This window comes from Lutra lutra, chromosome 7 (genome assembly GCF_902655055.1).
Source record: "Lutra lutra chromosome 7, mLutLut1.2, whole genome shotgun sequence".
In the NCBI taxonomy this organism is placed as follows: domain Eukaryota; kingdom Metazoa; phylum Chordata; class Mammalia; order Carnivora; family Mustelidae; genus Lutra; species Lutra lutra.
The window spans coordinates 88,270,804-88,296,467 of NC_062284.1; the positions used below are offsets into that span (position 1 = coordinate 88,270,804).

The following is a 25,664-nucleotide window of genomic DNA, read 5'->3' on the forward strand; positions in this document are numbered from 1 at the left end:
TGAATTTTTAACTTACTTTCCTCTTTCCTGAATGAGTTCATTCCTGTGTATTTTAAATTTTAGAACTATTTCAAATCATTCGAGTACTTTATTACTCATCCCTTCTTTTGGAAAATAATTACTGACAACCTGTGTTCCATTCTGCTATTCTTCTCCTTTCTTCATTCATCTATGTGTAGTTACACCATGTACCTATACATGAAATCCAGTGTTAAACATAGTTCCTTTGGTGGTTCATTGGTTTCCTAGGAAGTTATTTGTTCTTGTATCCAAAAAGTGGGTGGAAAATGCTAACAAGTAAGGTTCCCCCCACACCAATAAAAAGTAAGAAAATCCAGAAATGAAGGGGTGCCTAGGTGGCTCAGTCGTTAGACGTCTGCCTTCCGCTGCGGTAATGATCCGGGGGTCCTGGGATCAAGCCGAGCATCCAGAGCTCCTTGCTTGGCAGGAAACCTGCTTCTCTCCCACTTCCCCTGCTTGTGTTTCCTCTTCCACTGTCTCTCCCTCGGTCAAATAAGTAAATAAAATCCTAAAAAATAAAAAAGAAAAGAAAAAAAATCCAAATGAAGTAATTTATTACATTTCCTAATTTTTTCTTGATTTTTATCAAAATGGGGACAAGAATCTTCATATGTCTCTTTAACTTTATTTCTTCCAAAATCAGTAAAAAAATTTTTTTAAATGCACATCTCAGTAAGTGTAGTTACCTTTTGTCACCAAAGTTATTACAAAATCAGTAACATTTTTTAAAATATTTTATTTTTATTTATTTATTTGAGAGAGAGAGAGAGAATGAGAGCACGAGAAGGGAGAGATCAGAGGGAGAAGCAGACTTCCTGCAGAGCAGGGAGCCCGATGTGGGACTTGATCCCAGGACCAGGACTCCAGGATCATGACCTGAGCGGAAGGCAGTTGCTTAACCAACTGAGCCACCCAGGTGCCTCCAAATCAGTAACATTTTTAACCAAGTAACATTCCAGTTTGCTGCCAAGCAGTATGTTTACGAGTCTGCCAATTGTTTAGTTACTGTTCATAAACACAAATTTCTTTAGCTCTTAACCCAAGAACTTGTCCTCATTTTATTTTCAAATGAGAGAGTTACATTCTGGTTTTGAAATCAATTGCTTGCAAACTAAACGCAGTGCTTTAAAAAAAAAAAAAAAAAAAAAAGTCCTGGGGCGTCTGGGTGGCTCAGGGGGTTAAAGCCTCTGCCTTCGGCTCAGGACATGATACCAGCGTCCTGGGATCGATCCCCGCATCCAGCTCTCTGCTAAGCAGGGAGCCTGCTTCCTCCTCTCTCTCTCTCTCTGCCTGCCTCTCTGCCTACTTGTGATCTCTGTCTGTCAAATAAATAAATAAAATCTTTTAAAATAAATAAATAAATAAATAAAGCCTTAAAAATAAACATAATGTTAGAAAATAAAAGTCAATTATACTCACTTAGAGCTTGTTTAGAAAGAATGAAATATAATACTTTCATTGTTTCTTGGCATTTGTCACTCAGCACAAGTTACTTAATTCATTTCTGGCTTGTTTCACCTGTAAAATGGAGATAATACTACCTGCGTCACAAGATTGGCCCTAAGATTAACCATGGTAACTTTTGGGAATTAGCATTAGTTTTACCCTTTTACAATTCATATTTCTCCAAAGGAAAAGAAGAAAGTAATGGCTACTCAAGAACTAATACTTACTTCAGGCAAGTATAAAGCGATCTTTCAAGTAGCCAAGCACATGAAATTCTTCTGGAAAATTAATTTCTCATTCATTTGGCATCAGATAAATCCGGGTTGAAATGGCTCTTCCCCTTTGGGAAAAAGTCACAGTTGTAGTAATTAAACCCATCGATTTCCTCCTCTAACAAAACCGGGATAATACCACAATACCACTTACTTCAAAAAGTTGGTTTAAAAATTAAACGAGGAAATATATGTGATGTGTCTACCAGGGGCACTGCTCGTTAATTAAAAAAATATTCAAGGATTCCTCACTCCTGCAGATGCATAAAGATTAATAATCCTCAGTCTTTACCCTCGCCTTGTACGAGAGAACAGGGAAAACAGAAACACTTCAAAACCACTTCTTCGAGGAACTAAATTCACTGTCTTCTTACACCACCGGACCCTTAACCTTAGGGACAACCCGCAGGATTCCTCAAGTGCAATTACGCCTCCTAAGCCCTGCGTCCTTTGACTCCGCGCCGAAGGTGCCTACCTCTGCGCCTGCGCCGTGACCTAGATTTGGCGCATGCGCTGAGTGGGACTGGTTGGATTAAAAACCATGGCGTGGGTACCGGCAGAGTTTGCAGTAGAAGAGTTGATGCCCAGGCTGTTGCCAGTGGAGCCCTGCGACTTGACAGAAAGTTTTGATCCCTCCGTACCCCCGAGGACGCCTCAGGAATACCTGAGGCGGGTCCAGTAAGTGACTCGGTCCTGGAAGGGTGGGCTGGTCGTCCGCTCTGCCCCTGGGCACAGCTCTACACCACCCCTCCCCGCCTCTGTTTCCCTTCCCAGTCTAACGCGAGGTAGGGTCGAATCAAGATCACTTGATTACTTCTTTATCTGGGCGAGTTTTTATGAACGTAATTCTGTTTACCCATGTCAAGATGTGTACTTTCAGATTTCCTTGCTTTCGATCCAGTTAATTTCGGAAATATATTGTTTAGTACGTCAACTGCAATTCTGTACTATTATTCAGATTTCGTAAAGAACCGTAGAAATGGCTCGCTCCTTTTACTGCCCATGAACAAAGCACAGCCGTAATCACATTTCTTGCATTTATTACTTATTTGTAGGATCGAAGCAGCACGATGTCCAGATGTTGTGGTAGCTCAGATTGATCCAAAGAAGTTGAAAAGGAAGCAAAGTGTGAATGTTTCTGTGAGTTTTATTACCCAGCCCGGGATTCTTCCCTTTTCCCCTCCCCCGCCCAAACGGAAAGATCAATGCTTTTCCTATGGTCTCACAGTATCTCTATGATATATGTAAGATTTCACTATTCCCTGTAACATTAGACATTAGCTTGTACATTTTCCCCAAAAGGACAGTTGGCATTTACTGCCTCCAGAGAGGTTTTCAGTAACGCTGGCATTCGTGGAGACTCCTCATACTTTAGGGCAGTCCTAAAGGACTCTTTAAATAGGTTACTTACATTATCGTTTATTTTTAGGGAACCTTTTTCCACTTGCTTTCATAATCATTCTTAGACTAGTGTTTAACGTTATTTAGTGTAGTTTGCATGTTCTGAATTTGACTGGGTTTTGTTTTTTAAGAAGGGAAACTCAAGTATCTTAAATTTTTTCTAGTTACTTGCACACCAGAAACATTTTTGTTCTTTTATTTAACCAGCACATTTTTTATTAAGCAACTAGGTTGTGCCAGGCACTGGGAATACAACAGAGAATGAGACAGAAAAATCCCCACTTTAGTAGAGTTTACATTCTCCTGAGGAAGACAGTAAACAAGCAAACAGAGTAATTGTATATTGCGACTATTGATATGAAGAAAATTAGCATGTGTAATGACCAATATGTAACAAGGTAGAGTTGTTGCAGAAGGTCTCTCTAAGGTCATGTATTTAACCTAAGGTCAAAGGAGAGCAGCAGCTTTTAAATTTTGATAGGTCCTTTTCCTTTTATGTTCTAAGTAATTTCTTTGTCTAGTGTTTATTATCGGGATATTTTTAATTCAGATACTATACTGTTTCATATAATTTCTTCTCAGAAATTTTTAGGTGATGGATGAGAATGTCTTAGATACCTAGCTTTTGAAATAAACACTTTTATTTCAAGGCAATCTGTCATCAGTTTTGAACTGTTATGCTGTGTTAGAAAGTTAAAGTAGCCTTTGTAAAGTCAAGTGTCTTAGATTATGAGTACATTCTTCCTATACCAACATTCTTTAGTTTGGGCTATATCTCTTCTGTTTCAAACTGTTTTTTTTTAATTATAGAAAGGTAGGACTAAATTATATCTTCAGGGCCCATATCATTTAGATTTCTTAGGTTAGAAATTCCAACTATGAACCGTTTCAGATTGCTCTTATTGAAATGACTCTACAGGGATCTTTTCCTAATGTTTAAACTTGGACATAAAAAAGAGAAGGGCCTACTTTTTTGCATCTGCAAGTGTATAGTATCTTTCTTATATAACCTTAATCATTTATTACTCTTCATTTTGATTCTGCTTTTACTTTGTAGAGGCATGAGATTCTAGTTATAACACTAACATTGATTCTAATATTTATGAACTGATCTCCAGCTTTCAGGATGCCAGCCTGCTCCAGAAGGATATTCTCCCACACTTCAGTGGCAGCAGCAACAAGTGGCACAGTTTTCATCTGTTCGACAAGTAAGTGTACTTTAATTATTTAATCAAATTAAACCCCTTCCATCAGAGAAAGACCATTATATGGTTTCACTCATATGTGAAATATGATACACAGCACAGAGGATCAGGGGGGAGGGGAGGGAAAACTGAATGGGAAGTCATCAGAGAGGGAGACAATCCATGAGAGACTCTTAACTATAGGAAACAAACTGAGGGTTGCTGGGGGGGGGAGGTGTGTGGAGGATGGGGTAATTGGATGATGGGCTTTAAGGAGGACACATGATGTGATGAGCATTGGGTGTTATAAGCAGCTGATGAATTATTGAACTCTACATCAGAAACTAATGATGTAATATATATTGGCTAATTGAATTTAAAAAAAAAAATTAGACCCCTTCTATCTTCCTCCCTCAAGATTTATTTCTGTTCTTAGACTATATTTGGAAAAATAAGATTCCTGCTCCTCCTTCTTCTTCTTCTTTTTTTTTATAGATTTATTTATTTGAGTGAGAGCGCACACACATGCAGGCAGGCATGTGAGTGGGGGAAGGAGCAGGCAGAGAGAATCTTTAGGCAGACTCCTTGGTGGGCAATGAGTGTGGAGCCCGAGGAGGGCCTCAGTCCCATGACCCAGGAGATCATGCCCTGGATCAAAACCAAGAGTTAGTCACTTAACTGACTGAGCCACCCAGGCACCCCAAGATTCATTATTCTGAAGGATAAAGTTAAAATATTTATGAATCAATTACCAGATTATGATCATTAGACATAATACAGTTTGAAACCCAGCTTCCAAGTTTCAGGATTGTTAGGATGTTGCACAATTGTTTTCTTTTCAGGTATCCATTCTCTGAAGACCACTTACCTAACTTTTCTTTCTTTAGAGTGTGATCAGACACAGGAGTCACTGGAAATCACAACAGTTAGACAGTAATGTGACCATGGTATGTAAGTTTCTTTGTTTAAATTGTACAGTGTGTACCTATTTGAAATAGTCCATATTTACTGCCATACTTTAAAGATTCACTTAGTTAGTTTATATTACTTTTGTTCTTTTTCATTGACCATTAGTAGAAATAATTCTGTTGTATTAGTAGCCTTAAAAGTAGTATATAATTGGGGCTGCGTGGCTCAGTGGTTTAAGCCTCTGCCTTCAGCTCGGGTCATGATCCCAGGGTCCTGGGATTGAGCCCCACATCGGGCTCTCTGCTCCACCTGGAGCCTGCTTCCTCCTCTCTTCTCTGCCTGCCTCTCTGCCTACTTGTGATCTCTTGTCTGTCAAATAAATAAATAAAAATCTTTAAAAATTAAAAAAAAAAAGTATATAATCAGTAATGCAAGTTGTTATTTTTTTTTTGCAAGTTGTTATTTTTATAACAGTTTTAATCCACAATTTTTTTTTTTAAAGATTTATTTATTTATTTATTTGACAGACAGAGATCACAAGTAGGCAGAGAGGCAGGCAGGGAGGCGGGGGTGGGGGGGAGAAGCAGGCTCCCTGCTGAGCACAGAGCCCGATGCGGAGCTAGATCCTAGGGCCCCCGGATCATGACCTGAGCTGAAGGCATAGGCTCAACCCACTGAGCCACCCTGGCACCCCAAGCCTCTACAAATTTTTAAGGGTTCTTCTAGACCTTGATTTTTTAGAAAATAAATGCATTTTCAGTATTTACAAAAAGATTGAATAAAGGCTTATTGGATTTTCCTGGTAAGGTAATGGTGCCAATACCAGTGACATTTTAGTAAAGCCTGTTGTGCATATTAGAAAGTAGTATTTTCTGTGCTTTAGCAGCTTAGATACAATTGTCAACTTCAGGAGGTATGTTATATCTGGACTACTGAATAAAAAGGGGAGTTGGAGAAGAGATGGATACATTGTTCTAGGATAAGACTTCTAACTTTTTTTAGGGAGTATGATATTCTTCTTGAGAATCACACAAAAGCTGTTTATGTTCAGAAAAAAAAATTGTGTGCAACCAGGGTTTTGCTCCCAGTTTCATGTAGTTCATAGATTTCAGATCTTAGAAGCTTCCTCTAGGCAGTGCTTCCTAATATCTTTTACATGGTAACACCTTCGGATAAATGGAGGAGACTGCTTGCATAGCCCTAGACTGGAACTGAAAGCTGAGAAATTCAGTATATGGACTCTACTTGCTTCTTCATGCCAGTTGAAAGCTCTGCTCTAGGAAAAGTGTGAAACAAACTAACATCACTTGCCTAAGATCATTTAACTCATAAAAGGTATAGCTGAGATTGAAACCAAAGTTTGTCTATAAAGCTTTTCTCTGCTTTGAGGCCTCCTGGGAAAAGGTAGTGGAGGGAGAGGGGGTAAGTGAGTAGACACATTTTTTTCTTGCTCAGTATAAGGACTTTTGGGTAGATGCTTACTAATTCAAAAAGAAGCTGCATCAGTAACATGACAATACAATTTTGTCAAAAATGTAAATGACTGAACATGGTTGAATAAATCATGATCCAAGAAAACAGTGAAATAGTAATACCATGTTCATCATGGCAAAAATAAATGTTATGTAAATAATAAAATGAATTTTTTAAGTAGAGCACTCTAATAGTTTATTTAAAGCAACAAGGTAAATACAAACATTTATTTACTGATTTAGTCAGTCATTTATTAAGTACCTATTTTTAGTAATCAGGGTATTCAGTGTTACCTGAAATAGAAATAGTCTCTGACCTAATGGAGTAAAGGAAAGGGCAGATACAGTGTTCTAGTACAATAGGTTTTAATCTTTCAGGGGTCTCATGTTTGTCCTGAGACTCTAATGAAAGCTATTTGTCCTCAGAGGGGAAGACTACACCTGTGCAAAGTAATGTGCAAATAAAATTTTTTATCAGTGCTTCTCCCCCTTGGAACTGCATTTGGTAGTGTAGAATAAATCTTTCTTTGGTTGGACTGTCCTTTCAAGTATGTGAAGCATATAATTCTGTCTCCTTCCCTGGTATAAACGTCCTTCATTCTTGTAAGTGTTTTTAGTGCATTTTTTTCCCGTACTAGTTTCCGTCTTCATCATCCTCTTGAACAAACCCTTGTTTGTCAGTATCCATTAAAGTGTGATCCAAACTAAACACATCCCACATGATGTGTAACACTTGGGCACTTTATTAATTTGCTAGGGCTGCCATAATAAAACACCACAGACTGGGTGTTTTAGCAAACAATAATTTATTTTCTCACAGTTCTCTAGGCTACAAGTCTAAGATGAAGGTATTAACATGTTTCGTTCCTCCTGAAGTCTCTTTGGCTTGCAGGTGGCCATGTGGCTGTGTCCTCACATGGTCTTTCCTATGTGCACAGGCATCTTTAGTGCCTCTTGTTATGTCTACATTTCCTTTTTTTTTTTTAAGATTTCTTTTATTTTAAAGATTTTATTTATTTCTTTGTCAGAGAGAGAGAGCAAGCGAGCACAGGCAGAGTGGCAGGCAGAGACAGAGAGAGAAGTAGGCTCCCTGCCGAGCAAGGAACCCAATGCGGGACTCAATCCCAGGATGCTGGGATCATGACCTGAGCTGAAGGCAGCCGCCTAACCAACTGACCACCCAGGAGTCCCAGATTTATTTATTCTAGAGAGAGTGTGTGTACATGTGGGGAGGGGCAAAGGGAGAAGGGGAAAGAGTCTCAAGCAGACTCTGCACTCTGAGCATGGAGCCCAACGAGGGGCCTGAGATCACCACTGGCACATAAACCAAAAGTTGGACACTTAACTGACTGTACCACTCAGGCACCCCTAAATTTCCTCTTCTTAGAAGGACATTGGTCATATGATGAAAGCCCACCCTAAAAGCCCGATTTTAACATAATCCATTATAAAGGCCTTGTCCAAATACAGTCACATTCTAAGATACTGGAGGGTAGGGCTTCAACATACAAATTTTGGGGGGACAAATTCATCCCATAATAGGCACCATATCTTTCTGTTGAAGTGGTAGGAATATAAAAGACTTCACTTTTTTTTTTTTTTAACTATTCGGTTAAAAACAAAAACAACATAGATATAAGATAATTTTTTTTTTCTTTTAGCCAAAATCTGAAGATGAAGAAGGCTGGAAAAAATTTTGTCTGGGTGAAAGGTTATGTGCTGAAGGGGCTGTTGGACCAGCTACCAGTGAAGGTCCTGGAATTGATTATGTGCAAGTAGGTGATCTGTGGATAAACCAAAAGAGTTCTACTTTTGGTGTATGATTTGATACAAAGATTCTGAAACTATAGCCTAGGCCAAATCTAGTTTGCAGCCTGTTTTTGTGTAGCCTATGAGCCAAGAGTGTTTTTAAAATAATACTAAGTTACTGAGTGTATGGCCTGCAAAGCCTAAAATACTGTCTGGCTCTTTATAGAAAATGTTTGCCAAGCTATGACCTAGCTAATTGGCTCTCTTACTTAAAAATGTGCAGCCCAGTTTCTGAAACAATGTACTGTGACCTACCTTTCTTTCTTTCTTTTTTTTTTTTTAAAGATTTTATTTATTTATTTGACAGAGGTCACAAGTAGGCAGAGAGGCAGGCAGAGAGAGAGAGGAGGAAGCAAGCTCCCTGCTGAGCAGAGAGCAGGATGCGGGGCTCAATCCCAGGACGCTGGTATCATGTCCTGAGCCGAAGGCAGAGGCTTTAACCCACTGAGCCACCCAGGCGCCCCCTCTTTCTTTCTTTTTTTAAGATTTATTTATTTGACACAGAAAGAGTACAAGCAGGGGGAGTGGCAGGGAGAGGGAGAAGCAGGCTCACAGGGCAGGAAGCCCAACGTGAGACTCCATCCCAGGACTCTGGGATCGTGACCTGAGATGATTGCAGATGCTTAACCAGCTGAGCCACCCAGGCGCCCCGTACTATGACTTTTCTTAGGTGGGCTTTGTATCTCTTAAGTTTTAGCTATGTGATAACTTCCTGAGTTAGATAGGATTCAGGGTTTTTTTTTTAATGATTAAGCATTAAAGGGTTATGAGTTTTGCGTAGTCCAGGAAACAAAGGAAAACATGACACAGGGGCTTAAAAATGCTTAGTAGCTTTCATATTCTGGAGATGAACTTTTGAAGGTATACTTATATTTCTCATGGCTTTATTCTAATCATAAATCATGTGCCAACTGCTTCTTGGCCCTACAGTTTGTGTGTTTATCTCATTTAAAAGTAACTGATCCAAAAAATGTAAAAGCTCTAAAAATTGCGGCACCTGGGTGGCTCAGTAGGTTGAGCATTCAAGTCTTGATTTCACCTCAGATCTTGATCTCAGGGTTATGAGTGAAAGCCCCACACTGGGCTCCATGCTGGGTGTGGAACCTACTTTAAAAAACAAACCAAAAAACATCAAAAATCACTGAAAGACCAGCAACCAATTAAAACAGAAAAGGCAGGGGCACCTAACGACCTGCTCAGTCGTTAAGCATCTGCCTTCGGCTCAGGTCATAATTCCAGGGCCCTTCATAGGGCTCCCTTATCTGTTGGGAAGCCTGCTTCTCCCTCTCCCACTCCCCCTGCTTGTGTTCCCTCTCTCACTATCTATCAAATAAATAAATAAAATCTTTTTTAAAAAAAGAAACGAAAAACAAAGAAAATGCAAAGGCTATAAATAGCTCACAGAAAGAAAAATATAAATTGCTCTTATATGAGAAGATGCCATATTCACTCACCATAGAAATGTAACTCGTAACTCCACTGAGCTGCTATTTTTCAGGTAACGTTGGCAAAGGAAATTTGATAGCTCTTTTAACAAGGGCTGAGAAAATAGGTACTTTTATACATGGTGGTGGGGTGTAAATAGATTCAGGTCTGTAAGCAAACTAATTTGGCCCTGTTTCTTACACAATCTGTTGTTTTTTTTTGGATAATACCCTAATGGATGTTATATTTCAAAATGTATTCTAATTGGACAAAAAATTACAACTTACTTAGCTTGTTATTACAAAATATATGAAAGTAAAATACACCATGTGGAAGAACCATTTAAGGAGGCAGAGTTAATGCATATCCCCTTAACTTTATCTAAAGTCAATGCTATTTTCTTTCTTTTTTTTTAAAGATTTTATTTATTTATTTGACAGAGAGAGATCACAAGTAGGCAGAGAGGCAGGCAGAGAGAGAGAGAGGGAAGCAGGCTCCCCGCTGAGCAGAGAGCCCGACTCAAGACTTGATCCCAGGACCCTGAGATCATGACCTGAGCTGAAGGCAGGGGGTTAATCCACTGAGCCACCCAGGCGCCCAATGCTATTTTCATAATGAGGGCTCCCAGCATTAAAACTTCAAAATACCTTTTTTTTTTTTTAAGATTTTATTTATTTATTTATTTGACAGAGACCACAGCGAGAGAGGCAACAGAACCAGGGAGAGTGTTAGAGGAAGAAGCAGGCTTCCTGCCGAGCAGGGAGCCCAATGTGGGGCTCAGTCCCAGGACCCTAGGATCATGACCTGAGCCGAAGGCAGATGCTTAACAACTGAGCCACCCAGGCGCCTCTCAAAATACTTTTTTTTTTTTTGAAGATTTTATTTATTTATTTGACAGAGGGATAGAGATCACAAGTAGGCAGAGCAGCAGGCAGAGAGAGAGGGGGAACCCAATGTGGGGCTCAATCCCAGGATCCTGAGATCATGACCTGCACCGAAGGCAGAGGCTTAACCCACTGAGCCACCCAGGCGCCCCACAAAATACTTTTTTAATTGAATCAGCTTAGGTTTGAAAAAAATTCTGAGTGCCCTTTATTCCTGAAAATGTTAGCTTTAGCTGCAGATTTTGAAAACGTGTGTGCAGCATATTAATATAGTATCAATAGTATCATAGTATTAGTTTAGGAAATTTCATATTTTAATTACGTCATTTTTAAATTTATATATTCAAATTGCAAAATATTTTTTGAGGCATTACCAACGTAATAGTTGATAGAATGTTTTATTATAATGGGTAATGAAGGAATTTCCTGTTAGTCATTCTTTGTTTTTAAAAATTGTGATAAGAAACTCACGAGTTTGGGGGTACCCGAATGTTTATACCAGCATTATTATATATATATAATATATAATAATATATATGCCATATCTTCTTTATCCATGCACACGTATATATATATCTTCTTTATCCATGAAAAAAATATATAGTTATATATATAAAATAGAATACTGTGGAATGGTATATTATAATATATAATGGAATACTATAATATATATTATATATATATATTAAATGGAATACTATCCAACCATCAAAATACGAGATTTTGGGGTACCTGGGTGGTTCAGTGGGTTTAAGCCTCTGCCTTTGGCTCAGGTCATGGTCCCAGGTTCCTGGGATTGAGCCCCGCATTGGGCTCTCTGCTCAGCTGGGAGCCTGCTTCCTTCTCTCTCTCTGCCTGCCTCTCTGCCTACTTGTGATCTCTGTCTGTCAAATAAATAAGTAAAATCTTTTTAAAAAACCCCAAAACTCAGGAGTTTGAAAATAATGAAGCACCCTTTATAATACCATTTAGTAAATTTCAGTCTCATTTTTCTTTCAGATTGGTTTTCCTCCCTTGCTTAGTATTGTTAGCAGAATGAATCAGGTAAAATCCATCCAATAATACTGATGTATGTATTTTGTTGTTTTAATGTGTATGAGAGTATATAAACACATTCATTGAATGCTTATAGTACATAAAGCCCTGTCCTAACCTCATTAACAGTTGTTATTTAATTCCCAGTACAACTCATATTGAGAATTATTATTAATATCCAATTTTTATAGATAGGAAATGAAATTGAAAGTTAAGTGACTTGCAGGTGGTTTCAGCAAGTTCTAATGGCACCCTGGGATTTAACCCCAGTTTGATCTAATTCCAGAGCTCATGCTACATCATGTTGCTCAACTCTTCAATTGTGAATATTTCAGTTTTAAGTCTTAGATTCTGGGGTTTGAAGTAAAACTGAGGTTAGATCGTTACTTCTAGTTCCAGATGTCCTATATATCCCATTAAGAATGAAATAGATAATTTCTTGGATCAAATGCTTCTTCACTCTTTTAGGATGAAGAACTCTGTTATCCATTTAAATAGCAGATGAGAAATTTGATTATTTTGCCTTCACATAGCTTTGGGTGCCCTTGAAAGATAAATTTTTTAAGTGTAGTGCTCTGTTGTAAATCCTATACTGGCTAATAGTCTCACTTGATCATTTGCTTTAAAATACTGTAATCATAGTAAATTCAATGAGTGACTTTTGTTAAGTGTCCAATTATGCTTGAAGAAGCAAGAGAATATTTTCAACAGTTTGATAAATTCTATCTATATATCTTTAAAACAGATCTTTCTCTAGCCAACTTTCTCCTTATATTTTTACTTTGACTTAATGAAAATAACTTGAAGGTATTTATGCAAAGTTTTTTTTTAAGAGCCAGGGGAATTTTTTAAGTATTTTTAAACTAAGTTAGTGGTTACAGACTAAATCCTCAGGTTTAAACCAAGGTATTGATACTTGAAAGTACTTAAAAATATTTGTCTAAAAAGCTTCTTCTCTGAGTGAGCCATCTAACCAAATTACTAAATACAGTCAGTTTCTCTGGAAGTCTAAAGAATAGGACTACTTTTAATATCAGAGTTGCTTTTTAACTAAACTTAGTGAAACCCATGTTGAACTTGCCTTTGTTTTATTACTAATACATTTCTTCTACCTCCCCTTTCCCCTTTTTTTAGGCAACAGTAACTAGCGTATTGGAATATCTGAATAATTGGTTTGGAGAAAGAGACTTCACTCCAGAACTGGTAGTATTGCATTTTTTTATTTTTATAATGCAGACAAAATTGTGTATACTTGTTTTATATATAAGATATGACTCTAAGGAATATTTATGGATATGTGTGGATACACTTGCACATATAACTATGTGTACAATGCAAACTATGCTTGCTTGCAGTGAAATAAGGAACTTAGAGTAGAATGCAAATCAATATTATACTTTATTGAGAAAGATTTGCCTTGGAAAAAGTCAGCTAGAGTTTATTTATATCTTGGGAGAAGCAACTTGTCTCACTGCAGTCCAGTAACAAATAGATCACTGACTGACATCCAGTTTGGACATCCCATTATAAGTTAAGTGCTGGCTTAAATAAATTTAAAATGCATTTTCTTTTTTGTGTGTGTTTTGTATATATGTGTTGTTTTTGTTTGTTTGTTTTTTAAGTAGGCTCCTTGCTCAATGTGGAGCCCAGTGTGGGGCCTGAACTCATGACCCTGAGATCAGTCAAGGCCTGAGCCGAAATCAAGAGTCAGATGCTCAACCTCTACTGAGCCACCCAGGTGCCCAGAAACAGTGACTTTAAACATTAATTTTTTTTCCCCTTAAGTGCACCTGTTATATAGTAGAGATTTAAAAGAATAAATATAAAAATAAAAAATGAAAATCTAGTGATTTTCACATAAGAATGTGATACTTAAGAGACTTCCCAAGCTACCGAGGTGAATGGCAGGCTTAAAAATTTATACATTATATTGCAATATTGGTTTATCTGTTTTTCCCAGCAGACTATAAGTTTCTGCAGGGCAAAGATTATATCTTATCCTTTGACAGGGAGCTTTGGAACCTCAGGTACGCTCTTTTGCAAATATCCTTAACTATAAAAAATATATGTTTCTAAAAATTAGATCTAACTTCAAAGGATAATAAAATTTCTTATTGGGTATTAAGCAGATAATTCATTTATATAATGCCCACCAAACTGACTTTTTTGACCCAAACTGAAGATGAAAATGAGCTGTGAATATAAAACTATCAAGTAGAGGGGCAGTGCAGTGTAGTTAAGAGTATAGAGGATTGATGGGGTGTGAATCTCAGTTCTACCAGTTAGGATATGTGTCACCTTGAGCAAGTACTGAATCCTTATATGCTCCAGTCTCGTTATCTGTAAAATGCAAATAACAGCTCATAGGTTATTGGAGGATTCAAGGAGTTACTATATACAAAGTTCTTAGTGTAATGCCTGGCACACAGTGCTTGCTATTTTGTTGGTATTTGATATTCTTTTGTGAATTGGATTTTAAGACCATGGTTAAATATCCAGCTCTTGAGCTCAGCCCAGGTCTTGATCTCAGGGTTGTGATTTCAAGCACCACACCCAGCATGAAGCCTACTTAAAAAATAAGTAAAAATAAATAGAGATAAAATCACTGTTTCTGATTCAGTGGCCACACATGTCTTTTATATACTGTAATATGTTATTCTGGGTTTTTTAGCTCCAATTTAATATATATAGTTTTGTATGATAATGTAACTCATATAATTTCCATTGTCTTAATGTCTCATGGTTTACTTGGTTCTCTCATTATTGACTATTTGGGTTCTTATATTTTATAATCATGACTAAATTACAAACATTTATACTAATTTAATTTAATTACCATTTTCTCAGGATATTGCTAGAGTAGAATTATTGAATCGGGGTTTTATAACCTTTTGTTACATTTTGCTACATTGCTTTCCAAAAGGAATGAACCAGTTAATAGTGCCATCAGCAAAGTTTTCTTCTTTTTCTCTGCAGCTCCACTTTAAGTTGAACCATGTACATTTGCCATTTTTGTAGGTTAAAAACATTTGATTATCAGTAATTCCATATGTTCAATCTAATGATTATAATCATTTTATAATTTGCTTGTTTTCAAATTTAGTGAATTTACAATAATACTTTAAGTAAATGTAATTTGTATTCCTTGAAAAAAGTGAGTATTTTTCCCCATCATAGGTATATTAGGTATACCTTCAATAGATAACTTTGTATATATTCATATTACTTGTTCGTTGGAATCTGGATGTTGAACTCTAAATTCTACATCGATTCTTTCTCTCTGATAGTGACCTTTTAGCAGTATTACCTGACCTGTTTTCCTTCTCTTCCTTAAATCTTTATTTTATTAACTTTGTTGTAAGATTTTTTTAGAATTTTTTTTTTAACTTCTGAAGATTTCCCAAGGTAATAAGGTGATAAGCTTGGCTTTTCCTATTTATTAGTGAGAGCATATTACCAAAAAGTAGCTATATTTGTCAGAGGAACTGACAGCTGATTTACTAAATCTTAACCTAATGAATGAACCCTTTGCTTCTAACCTTGAGTCAATATGTCTCTTAAATCAACAGTATTCAATTCTTCTATCCAATTAACCATGTTATCAGAACTTTCCTATTAAGAATATCAGTGTATAAAAACCTATATTACAAAGTTTGCTTATCATAAACTAGCAGAAGGAAAAAGGATCTCTTTTCTTAAATGTCTTTACTTGGGATTACTTTAATTTCTTCTTGAGAAATAAATACAGCCTTGTTATTCATCCAAATGTGAAGGTATTAAAGAATATGTTCAGCTCTTTTGTTTTGGGTTTTGTTTTTACATTTTAGTATCGCTACAGTGTGTTCACTGACTTTGAGAAAAGGTGCCTCTAAATATAAATATATCTTAGACCATCAGTAGAGGTTTAGGAGCCATTTGAATACTTGAGTGCCAGTATATATGGTAAACGCAGCCCTGAGAATTCGAGCCAAGTTTAAATGTATAATAGTTTTTTTGATGTAGAAGAGAATTCCACTTACTATTTATAAAAGAAACTTGGATGTGAATCTTTTGTTTAAGAAAAAGTCTTACTGATTTGGGGTAGCTTGAGGAGCTAATTTAGTTTGTTGCATGAATTGCTATGTAAACATTGTTTAATATTCTTTAGGTTTCTCCAGAGTGATTTGTTCCTTAGAATAAATTCAGTCATATACACTGCTGGTGGAAATATAATTTGATATAATTTTTCTGGGGTACAATTTACTGATTATATCTCAGAAACATTTATGAACATACATACCCTTTGATACTACCATTTTATTTCTAGGAATTTAGCCCAAAAAACCAGAGATGCTCTAAAATTTATGTTCAAGGATATTTATCACACTATTTTTTATATAACAGCAACAAATTAAACCTGAGTGCTCAACAATAGGAAATTGGTTAATTATGGTGCATTCAAAATGGAACATTCATTCCATAAAGATTTTAATTTAAGCTCCTGTTGTGTTCCAACTCTAGACTTGGTCCTAGGGGTATAATATCTATCATTATATTCTCACAGAGTTTGGGGAAAAAAAGAATAAACCAGCAGTGACAGGGAAGTGTTTGGTTAAGGAGTATTTATATAAGTGTTATGTTGAGATGTTATTAATCCCATTTAACAACATGGGAGATACTTACTGTGTATTGCAAGTAAAGAAGATGGCTACACAAGGTTACTACCACATTATTAATGTTACTGCAATAATGGAACTTTATTTTTTTATGTTGTACATATAAATATGCTAAAGATAAAAATTAGCACTTTTTTAAATTAGAAATTTTATCTGGATGGGGTTGTGGTTGTGTTTTTTACTTTGTGCTCTTTGTATTCTTTAGTTTTTCTTCATTGAGTATTTTTTCCTTTTGTAATTGAAAAAAAAAACATTTCAAAAGAGGATGGGGATGGAGTGTCTGGGGGGCTCAGTCAGTTAAGTGTCCGACTCTTCATCTCAGCTCGGGTCTTAATTTCAGGGTCGTGAGTTCAAGCCCTGCATTGGGCTCCATGCTAAGCATGGAGCCTACTATATATATATATTTTTTTTTTTTAGATTTTTATTTATTTATTCAACAGAGAGAGAGAGATCATAAGTAGGCAGAGAGGCAGGCAGAGAGAGAGAGGAGGAAGCAGGCTCTCCTCTGTGTAGAGAGCCCGATGTGGGGCTCGATCCCAGGACCCTGAGATCATGACCTGAGCCGAAGGCAGAGGCTTAACCCACTGAGCCACCCAGGCGCCATGGAGCCTACTTTAAAAATAAGTAAATAAATAAAAAGAGTGGGGATAGATTGTTTGCCATGGTACTTAACAGAAGTATCAAAACATTTTTTATTATTTTTTTAAGATTTATTTTTTTAAGTAGTCTCTATTCCTAGGATGGGGCTTGAACTCACAGTCCCAAGATCAAGAGTTGCATGCTCCACCAACTGAGCCAGCCAGGTGCCCCTCAAAACATTATTTCATCTAGAGTATAGTTCCTTTGTATAGACAAGGGGCAAAGTTATAAACTTATAAAATTATTTATTTGTATATCTGTCTATAAAGGGCAAAGGAAAAATATGTGTCTTAATTTTTGCAAGGATTATGCACATCTTATTGTAGTTTTCTGCCTAGAAATCAGGACTTCCATTATAGTAAGAATCTCTAAAATGAACTCTTTAGAACTAAGGGTATTTGAAGTGTCCAATGTCCTATGTCTGTGGTAAGAAGATATAAGAGATATCAGCTGGCTGTCTAGATGATCCCTTGTTGTCTATATCCAAACATAATACAGTTAATGTTACATTAATTTATTCATAGCAAATAACCAGACACAACTTTGGACATTTTAAAAAATAACTTAAACTTAGGGTACAGTATTTGCTACTTACTACTTTTTCTAAAATCCTATTTAGGGAAGGTGGCTTTATGCATTATTGGCTTGTCTTGAAAAACCTTTATTACCTGAGGCTCATTCACTGATTCGGCAGCTTGCAAGAAGGTGCTCTGAAGTAAGGCTCTTAGTGGTAAGTTACAGCTTACTATTTCAAATTGAAAGTGCTCATTGATTTATGTAGTAATAAAAAAGGATTACATTGAAATAGGAAAATGTGGAATATTTTATTAGTCAAGATTAGATTTGGCCACATAATTTTAAAAAGCCCAAAATAACAGTAGCTTAAATAAAATGGACATATTTTTCTTAGATAAAGGAAGTCTTCAGGTGGACAGAGGAAATCTAAGATGGCAGTAGCCCAGGCCTTTGAGTTCTGCCTCATGTGACTTCGGTTGCCAAGCTCACCTCATGGTCCAAGGTAGCTGCTGGAGTTCAGCCATTATATTTGGTTATAGGAACTAGAAAGAAGAGAAGGTTATCCTTTAACAAAGCTTCCCAGAGGTTTCACAAGCACATCTGGCTATATATCTAGCTCATTTAGCCAGACTTTAGTCACATGGCCATTAGGAACTATGGGTAGTGTTTACTTTTAGCTGGGGGGACAGGGTGCCTAGGTAAAAATGAACTTCTTTGCTAAATAGCAAGGGAAAACAAGAAGCTGGAGTGGTCAACTAACAGTCTCTGGTGCAATGATTGTTTTGAATACCTGCAGCATTATAATATAAATAAACTTTATGCCAGATTAAGTCCACCTGTGATTTTTTTTCTTTCATCCCTCCTTTCCCTTCCACAAAATGCTTACTCGTTCTCTATTGACTACTCACAAATATTTTTGTTAAACCGTGATACGGCCCAAACTAGCTTCTGTGGCTTGTACTCCAAGCAGAATATACTTGCAACTCAGTAAATATTTCACATGTTTTGTTCCTAGACCTTATTTCGTCTCCAGAAGTGCCTTTTCACTCTTCCAGTCTGCATCTAAATCCCATTTAGTTTTCGTAATCTGGCTCATATGCTTTTTTTTTTTTTTTTTAAGATACCAATGAGTTTATACGTAATTACTCTGTGACATAATATTTACATTTTTATCTCAGAATCAGCTCATTATATTTTCCCCCATAATATTTCCTGATTCATATAGTTTTTCCCCAGGTAAAATTGCTTTGTACACATCTTAGCCTTATGTATGAAAAGGTAAAATTTGACATGTATTTCAAAAATTGTTTTTTTGGTTTTTTTACATTTTATTTATTTATTTATTTTCAGCATAACGGTATTCATTGTTTTTGCACCACACCCAGTGCTCCATGCAATCCGTGCCCTCTCTAATACCCACCACTTGGTTCCCCCAACCTCCCACCCCCCGCCCCTTCAAACCCCTCAGATTGTTTTTCAGAGTCCATAGTCTCTCATGGTTCACCTCCCCTTCCAATTTCCCCCAACTCCCTTCTCCTCTCTAACTCCCCTTGTCCTCCATGCTATTTGTTATGCTCCACAAATAAGTGAAACCATATGATAATTGACTCTCCCTGCTTGACTTTTTTCACTCAGCATAATCTCTTCCAGTCCCGTCCATGTTGCGACAAAAGTTGGGTATTCATCCTTTCTGATGGAGGCATAATACTCCATAGTGTATATGGACCACATCTTCCTTATCCATTTGTCCGTTGAAGGCCATCTTTAGCAAGACAGGAAACAACATGTGTTGAAGGGGATGTGGAGAAAGGGGAACCCTCTTACACTGTTGGTGGGAATGCAAGTTGGCGTAGTCACTTTGGAGAACAGTGTGGAGATTCCTCAAGAAATTAACAATAGAGCTTCCATATGACCCTGCAATTGCACTACTGGGTATTTACCCCAAAAATACAGATGTAGTGAAAAGAAGGGCCATCTGTACCCCAATGTTTATAGCAGCAATGGCCACAGTCGCCAAACTCTGGCTCATATTTTGCCACTTTCTATGATACTCTCCCTGATCCTAACAACTAAAAAGAATTTCTTCATCCTGTTTTTCCAGTATACTTCACATTTTTTATGGGCACTTTACACATTTTTCTTTCATTAAAATTAATGTGGATATTTCATCTTCCCTGCTAGTAGCAGGTAATATGTTTTATTCAGCTTTGTTTCATGTAGTGCTTGACACATAGATTTGAGTACACTAACATGGAAGTGTGTCCCAAGTTTGAATTAACATGTGACATGTCTGTTATAACATTTCTCGATAGGTTATTGTAACTTTATCCTGAAATGTATAAAATTAAACTTAACATTCTATAACATCACTTTGTAAAATATATAGTTCAGCAACTACCTCCATATAATTGAGAACCCTGATCTGCTGGACTATTTTCTGGTATGTCTTAGGCTAGAAGCCACGATTTCAGTCCTCAATTTTAAGTTCTTTAAAATATTTTAAAATAGTTTTCCGTACTGTGTAGTTAGGACTTTGGGCGGGGGGGGGGGGGGTTGCTCCCCTACTTGGGAACCGGGAAAAATCTTTCTTCCAAGTTATTCTCCTTTGAATCTTCAACTCTTTATTTCTTTTCCCTATTGAGGACCTTTCTTTAAAAGTTCATGTCAGGGGCCACCTGGGTGGCTCAGTCGTTAAGCATCTGCCTTCAGCTCGGGTCATGATCCCAGAGTCCTCGGATCAAGTCCCACATTGGTCTCCCTGCTTAGCGAGGTGTCTGCATCTCGCTCTGCCTGCCGCTCCCCCTGCTTGTGCCCTCTCTGTGACAAATAAAATCTTTAAAGATCATGTCAGATGTTTCTCAAGGGTTGTTAGCTCTCTAGTTTTCTCCTTTTTCTTTGAGGTTTTCTACTTCCAAATGATTATTACTATTATCTAACAAAAGTTTCATGTTTTGCGTATTGAAATTTGTTTCAAAAATACTAGGGAGAACACTACATTTTTCTGATTTTTTTTTTTTCTTTAGGACAGTAAAGATGATGAGCGGGTTCCTGCTTTGAATTTATTAATCTGTCTGGTTAGCAGGTAAGTAATCCTTGATTCCTTGCTTTATAATAGTGTTACTAATGGAAAATACTGTTTTCATTTTCAAGCAGAGGAAATTGAGGTATAAGGAGACAATATCATATGTATCTCAATTCCCTATATTTCGAGTTTTCTCTATAAATAATGCTGCAGTGTAGATCCTTATACGTTATAGCTCTGTTATTTCCTAAGGGCAAACTCCTAGAAATAAGTTGAAGGGCATGCATGTATTTTAAAATTGAGATATTTATTAATAGTTGGCCTTCCAGAAACTCATATCTTTCTGTGTTCCCAGGAAAGTGTCAGTGAGACTGCCTGTCTTCTATTCAACACTGGGCATTTTCAGTTGATACAAATATTTCCATTCTAATAACAAAAAGATACAAATTATTTTTATTTGCATTTGTTTAATTACCAGTGAGGGTAAAAAAATACTTTATTTTATTGTAATTTTTTTTAATTGCCTGTGTTCTTTATTCATTTTCAGTTTGGACATATTTTTATTTAGAATGTGTTTGATTTCATTTCTTAATGTTGAAATTCTACCTGGAATTTATCTAAAAACATTCTCATATTCTGAATTCGTGTGTATGAGTGTATGTGTGTACTATACTTACACATATTTATTTCAGGTCTCTTTCTGGACTTGATATTTTCATACATTGGTCAGTGTTTTTAATCTAATGCCAATACCTTTCTAAAGCTTTATATTATGTTTAAATATTGATAAGGGAAATAATCTGTGTCCATTATCCTTCCTCAAACAAGACACTTTTTCAGAATACACATGTATTCAACATATAGTTTCTCAATCTATAATAATTATGCTGCTGGTGATAATTAATACTTAACTAGGCACTTTGTGCCACGCATTTTTCTTAGTGCTTCATAATAGAAACTCATTGAATCCTTAGAAGGTAGGTGCTATTACCAATTACAGATGAGGAAACCATGGCAGAAAAAGATAAAACAATTTTCCTGCCATCACAAAGCTAGTAAATTGTAGGGCTAGGATCCAAAAACAAGGCAGCTTTGCTCCATAGCTAAGCTCTGGACTATGCTCGTATCAAACTACCTATCTCTTGGTAATAAGGATTAAATGAAAGCCCTAGGCGCTATGTATACTGGGTCTTTAATCCTTGGAACTCAAGAGTTTTTTCTTTGACTTTCACAGGTGAAGACACAGGTTCAGAAACATTAATTAGGGTTCAGTAAACTAGTACTGAATGGAATCAGAGACTTAAATATAACATCTGACTACTAATCCACTGATACTTTATAATGTGCAGTTATGAGAAAAGCAATATCGAGTAATTGGTCATGGTTATTTTTTTTTTTTCCCTCAGAACATTACTTAGAAATGAAAAATAAGTTCTAGGCCAGAAATTTTTCTTAGACTATATAGGCTTCACTTAAGAAAACCTGCAGGGGCCCCTGGGTGGCTCAGTGGGCAATAAGTCTCTGCTTTCGGCTCAGGTCATGATCTCAGGGTCCTGGGATCAAGCCCTGCATTGCGCTCTCTGCTCAGCAGGGAGCCTGCTTTCCCCTCTCTCTCTGCCTGCCTCTCTACCTACTTGTGATCTCTGTCTGTCAAATAAATAAATCTTTTTTAAAAAAAGGAAAAGAAAACCTGCAGAAGAGGGGTGCCTGGGTGGCTTAGTCAGTTAGGTGTCAACTCTTAATTTTGGCTCAGGTCATGAACTCAGATGGAGCCCCGTGTTGGCCTCTCTCCCTGCCCCACACATAATAGTTTCAGAATAAATATACTAACAGTGTTACTGATAGTACAACTACTAAAATCAGTTTAAGAATTCTTTGCAGTTCTTTTGTCTCTGGTATATCTCACTAGGGACATATACCAGAACATCACATGTAAGATCACTTGAAATTATTCTCCTCTGTGTGGTTGGTTATGCCAGCAACCTGATAAAGATTCATTTGGTTGGGTTTAGGGATTTTCTTTTTTTTTTTTTTTTTTTTTTTTTTTTCATTTAATCTTGTTTTATAATTACATAGAATATTTACATTGTTCAAAGTTAAAATTTTAATTCAGGATGCATTTGAAATATTTTAGAACCCACCTTTATCCTCTCTAGCCTTTCTCTTTTCTGTAGTTTTCCATTTTATTAATTTTTGGTTTACCCTTCTATTTACTGTTTCTTTCTAAAAGTATAAGTATATATAAATATATCTGCAATCCTACACATCCTTACAAAAGGTAGCATAGTAAATATACTATTCTATACCTTGTTTTTTTCACTTAATAAATCCTAGAAATCACACTATATAGCAGTGTATTTTCCTCATTTTTTAAAAAAGATTTTTTTTTAAAGATTTTATTTATTTATTTGACAGAGAGAAATCACAAGTAAGCAGAGAGGCAGGCAGAGAGAGAGGAGGAAGCAGGCTCCCTGCTGAGCAGAAAGCCCGATATGGGGCTCGAACCCAGGACCTGGGATCATGACCTGAGCCGAAGGCAGCGGCCCAACCCACTGAGCCACCCAGGCACCCCTTTAAAAAAGATTTATTCATTTATTTGACAGAGATCATAAGTAGGCAGTGGCGGGGGCGGGGTGGGGGTGGAGCGGTGGTGTAGAATGTGGAGCAGGCTCCCTGCTGAGTAGAGAGCCTGATGCAGGGCTCACTCCTAGGACCCTGAGATCATGACCCGAGTTGAAGGCAGAAACTTAACCCACTGAACCACCCAAGTGCCCCTCATTTCTTTTTATAAAAAAAGAGACTTATAAAAAGCCTCAGTCTTCCACTATGTAGATGTACCATAGTTTAGTCAATGAGTGCCTTTATTGATGGATGTTTGGGTTGTTTGTGGTGTTTTGCTATTATAAGTAGTGCTGCTATTAATATTTTTAATATACATGAAATTCTTTTTTTTTTTATTAGGTATTTTGACCAACGTGATTTAGCTGATGAACCATCTTGATTTGGCTGGTCTCTCTGGGATAGAAGATACTTGTGATGAAGGCAGCCTGAGTCTGAGGATGTACAGTGACAACTCAAGTGAGAATTGAATCCCATCTTCAACATTATTTGAAGGGTCTTCATCTTAACCTGTGCATTTCAAGTTCACATTCAGAAGATATATTGATTTGAGTGTCTGAAGTATTCTTTGGAAAATCCCAACCAGCCAGTTTGTGACAGAACAGTTTAAACAGTTTTCTATAATTACATATTTTTAAAACAAATTCAGTGCCATTTATTGGTGAAGCATCCTGTACAGAAACTGTATAATAAATTTTAGAGATCATTGGTGCTTTTACATTGTTTCTTTACATATATACACATAAACTCTTACTGAAAATGTGTTTTGGTTATTAAAATCTTGTTTGACTCTTTTTTTTAAAGATTGTGTTTGTTTATTAAACAGAGAGCATTGGGGCGCCTGAGTGGCTCAGTCTTTAAGCGTTTGCCTTCCGCTCAGGTCATGATCCCAGGGTCCTGAGATTGAGCCCCAGGCTCCCCGCTCAGTGGGAAGCCTGCTTCTTCCTTCCCCCCTCCCCCTGCTTGTGTTTCCTCTCTTGCTGTCTCTCTCTTCCCATCAATGAAATGAATAAATAAAATATAAATAAATAAATAGAGAGAGTGCACAAGCGGGGATTGGCAGAGGGAGAGAAGTGGACTCTCTGCTGAGCCACAGGCAGTCGCTTAATGGACTGAGCCACCCAGGGGCCCCTTGTTTCACTCTTGAGCAAAAGACAATGAATAGATGTCCTTAGAATTAAGATAATCTTGGTTAAATAGCAAATGTTTTTATAGTCCGCAACAAACTAATCAAATGTTTTCCCTTTTTTTTTTTTTAAAGATTTTATTTATTTATTTGACAGAGAGATCACAAGCAGGCAGAGAGGCAGGCAGAGAGAGAGGAGGAAGCAGGCTCCCTCCTGAGCAGAGAGCCCGATGCGGGCCTCGATCCCAGGACTCCGAGATCATGACCTGAGCTGAAGGCAGCGGCTTAACCCACTGAGCCACCCAGGCGCCCCAAATGTTTTCCCTTTAAGCTCAATACTTTTTTTTAAGATTTTTTATTTGTCAGAAAGAGAGCACACATAGGCAGAGTGGTAGGCAGAGGCAGAGAGAGAAGCAGGTTCCCTGCAGAGCAAGGAGCCTGACGTGGGACTCGATCCCAGGACCCTGGGATCATGGCCTGAGCCGAAGGCAGCAGCTTAACCAACTGAGCCACCCAGGTGTCCCAGCTCAATACTTTTCTGCTTTATTACATAAAACTTTTTCTTAAATCATTTTCTGTTATACCCTAATAAGTCATCTGTTTTGTCTGTTAGATTTCTAGCTCATACCACTTAAAATTTTTCTATTTCTTTATCAGATAGGAATGTTTTGTACTTTAACAGATGATTCACATAGCAACAGTTTTTCAGTAGGGATTTTTCTCACATGCCCAGAAGTCAGGAAGAGCTGGCTACTGGCATTGGGTCAATGACTCCACAATACCAATGTCTCTGAGAGTCTTGTGGCCTTTCCCTTATGGTAACAAGATGGCCACTGCAGTTCAAGATAACTCGTCTGTATTCAAGACCAGAAAAGGGGGAACGACGCAGAGCCTTCCACATCTGATTTTCTCATAAAAGCAAAACTTTCCCCAGAAATTCACAGCAGATATATGTTCATCTGTTGGCCACAAGTGGCCATGATCACCTCTAGCTCCGAGGAAGGTGGGAGAAATAAAATTTAAGTCTTTCCAGTAGGAGGTGGGGGATGGGGGGAGAGAAAAGGAAAAGAGGCTTGGAAATATCTGCGGATCTGGGGCACCTGAGTGGCTTAGTTAAGCATCTGCCTTCCGCTCAGGTCATGATCCCACAGTTCTGGTATCAACTCTGGCATCCAACTCCCTGCTCAGTGGGGAGTCTGCTTCTCTCCCACTGCCCCTCCCCCCTGCTC

The 25,664-nt window shown here is 37.4% G+C and overlaps 1 protein-coding gene and 1 long non-coding RNA gene across 3 annotated transcripts; one reads left to right on the forward strand and one right to left on the reverse strand.

Annotated features, from left to right (window-relative positions):
* Window positions 1–346: 346 nt before the first annotated feature.
* Window positions 347–2,192, reverse strand: LOC125103810 (uncharacterized). Its single transcript, XR_007128502.1, has 3 exons — window positions 1,894–2,192; window positions 1,695–1,807; window positions 347–529 (listed from the first exon to the last, which is right to left on the reverse strand). It is a non-coding gene; the product is annotated as an uncharacterized LOC125103810 (long non-coding RNA).
* Window positions 2,193–2,235: 43 nt separating this feature from the next.
* On the forward strand, window positions 2,236–24,104 carry GEMIN2 (gem nuclear organelle associated protein 2). Of its 2 annotated transcripts, XM_047735669.1 has the most exons (10): window positions 2,236–2,417; window positions 2,795–2,879; window positions 4,259–4,348; window positions 5,212–5,271; window positions 8,367–8,480; window positions 11,823–11,867; window positions 12,993–13,061; window positions 17,772–17,882; window positions 20,692–20,750; window positions 23,652–24,104. In XM_047735669.1, exons 1-10 carry the CDS (start codon window positions 2,281–2,283, stop codon window positions 23,689–23,691), a joined length of 810 nt encoding a protein of 269 aa, XP_047591625.1. In that variant the 5' UTR covers window positions 2,236–2,280; the 3' UTR covers window positions 23,692–24,104. The 2 variants fall into 2 exon arrangements, with proteins under 2 accessions (XP_047591625.1, XP_047591626.1); XM_047735670.1 differs by lacking the exon at window positions 5,212–5,271 and having other exon boundaries at window positions 2,248–2,417.
* The last annotated feature ends 1,560 nt before the right edge of the window (window positions 24,105–25,664 follow it).

Excerpts from the sequence above, each read along its gene's own strand:
- GEMIN2 (XM_047735669.1), top strand. The coding sequence starts at position 2,281 with ATGGCGTGGGTACCGGCAGAGTTTGCAGTAGAAGAGTTGATGCCCAGG. Across the intron at positions 2,880-4,258 it reads AGCAAAGTGTGAATGTTTCT|CTTTCAGGATGCCAGCCTGC; the intron begins GTGAGTTTTATT and ends ACTGATCTCCAG. Across the intron at positions 4,349-5,211 it reads AGTTTTCATCTGTTCGACAA|AGTGTGATCAGACACAGGAG; the intron begins GTAAGTGTACTT and ends TTCTTTCTTTAG.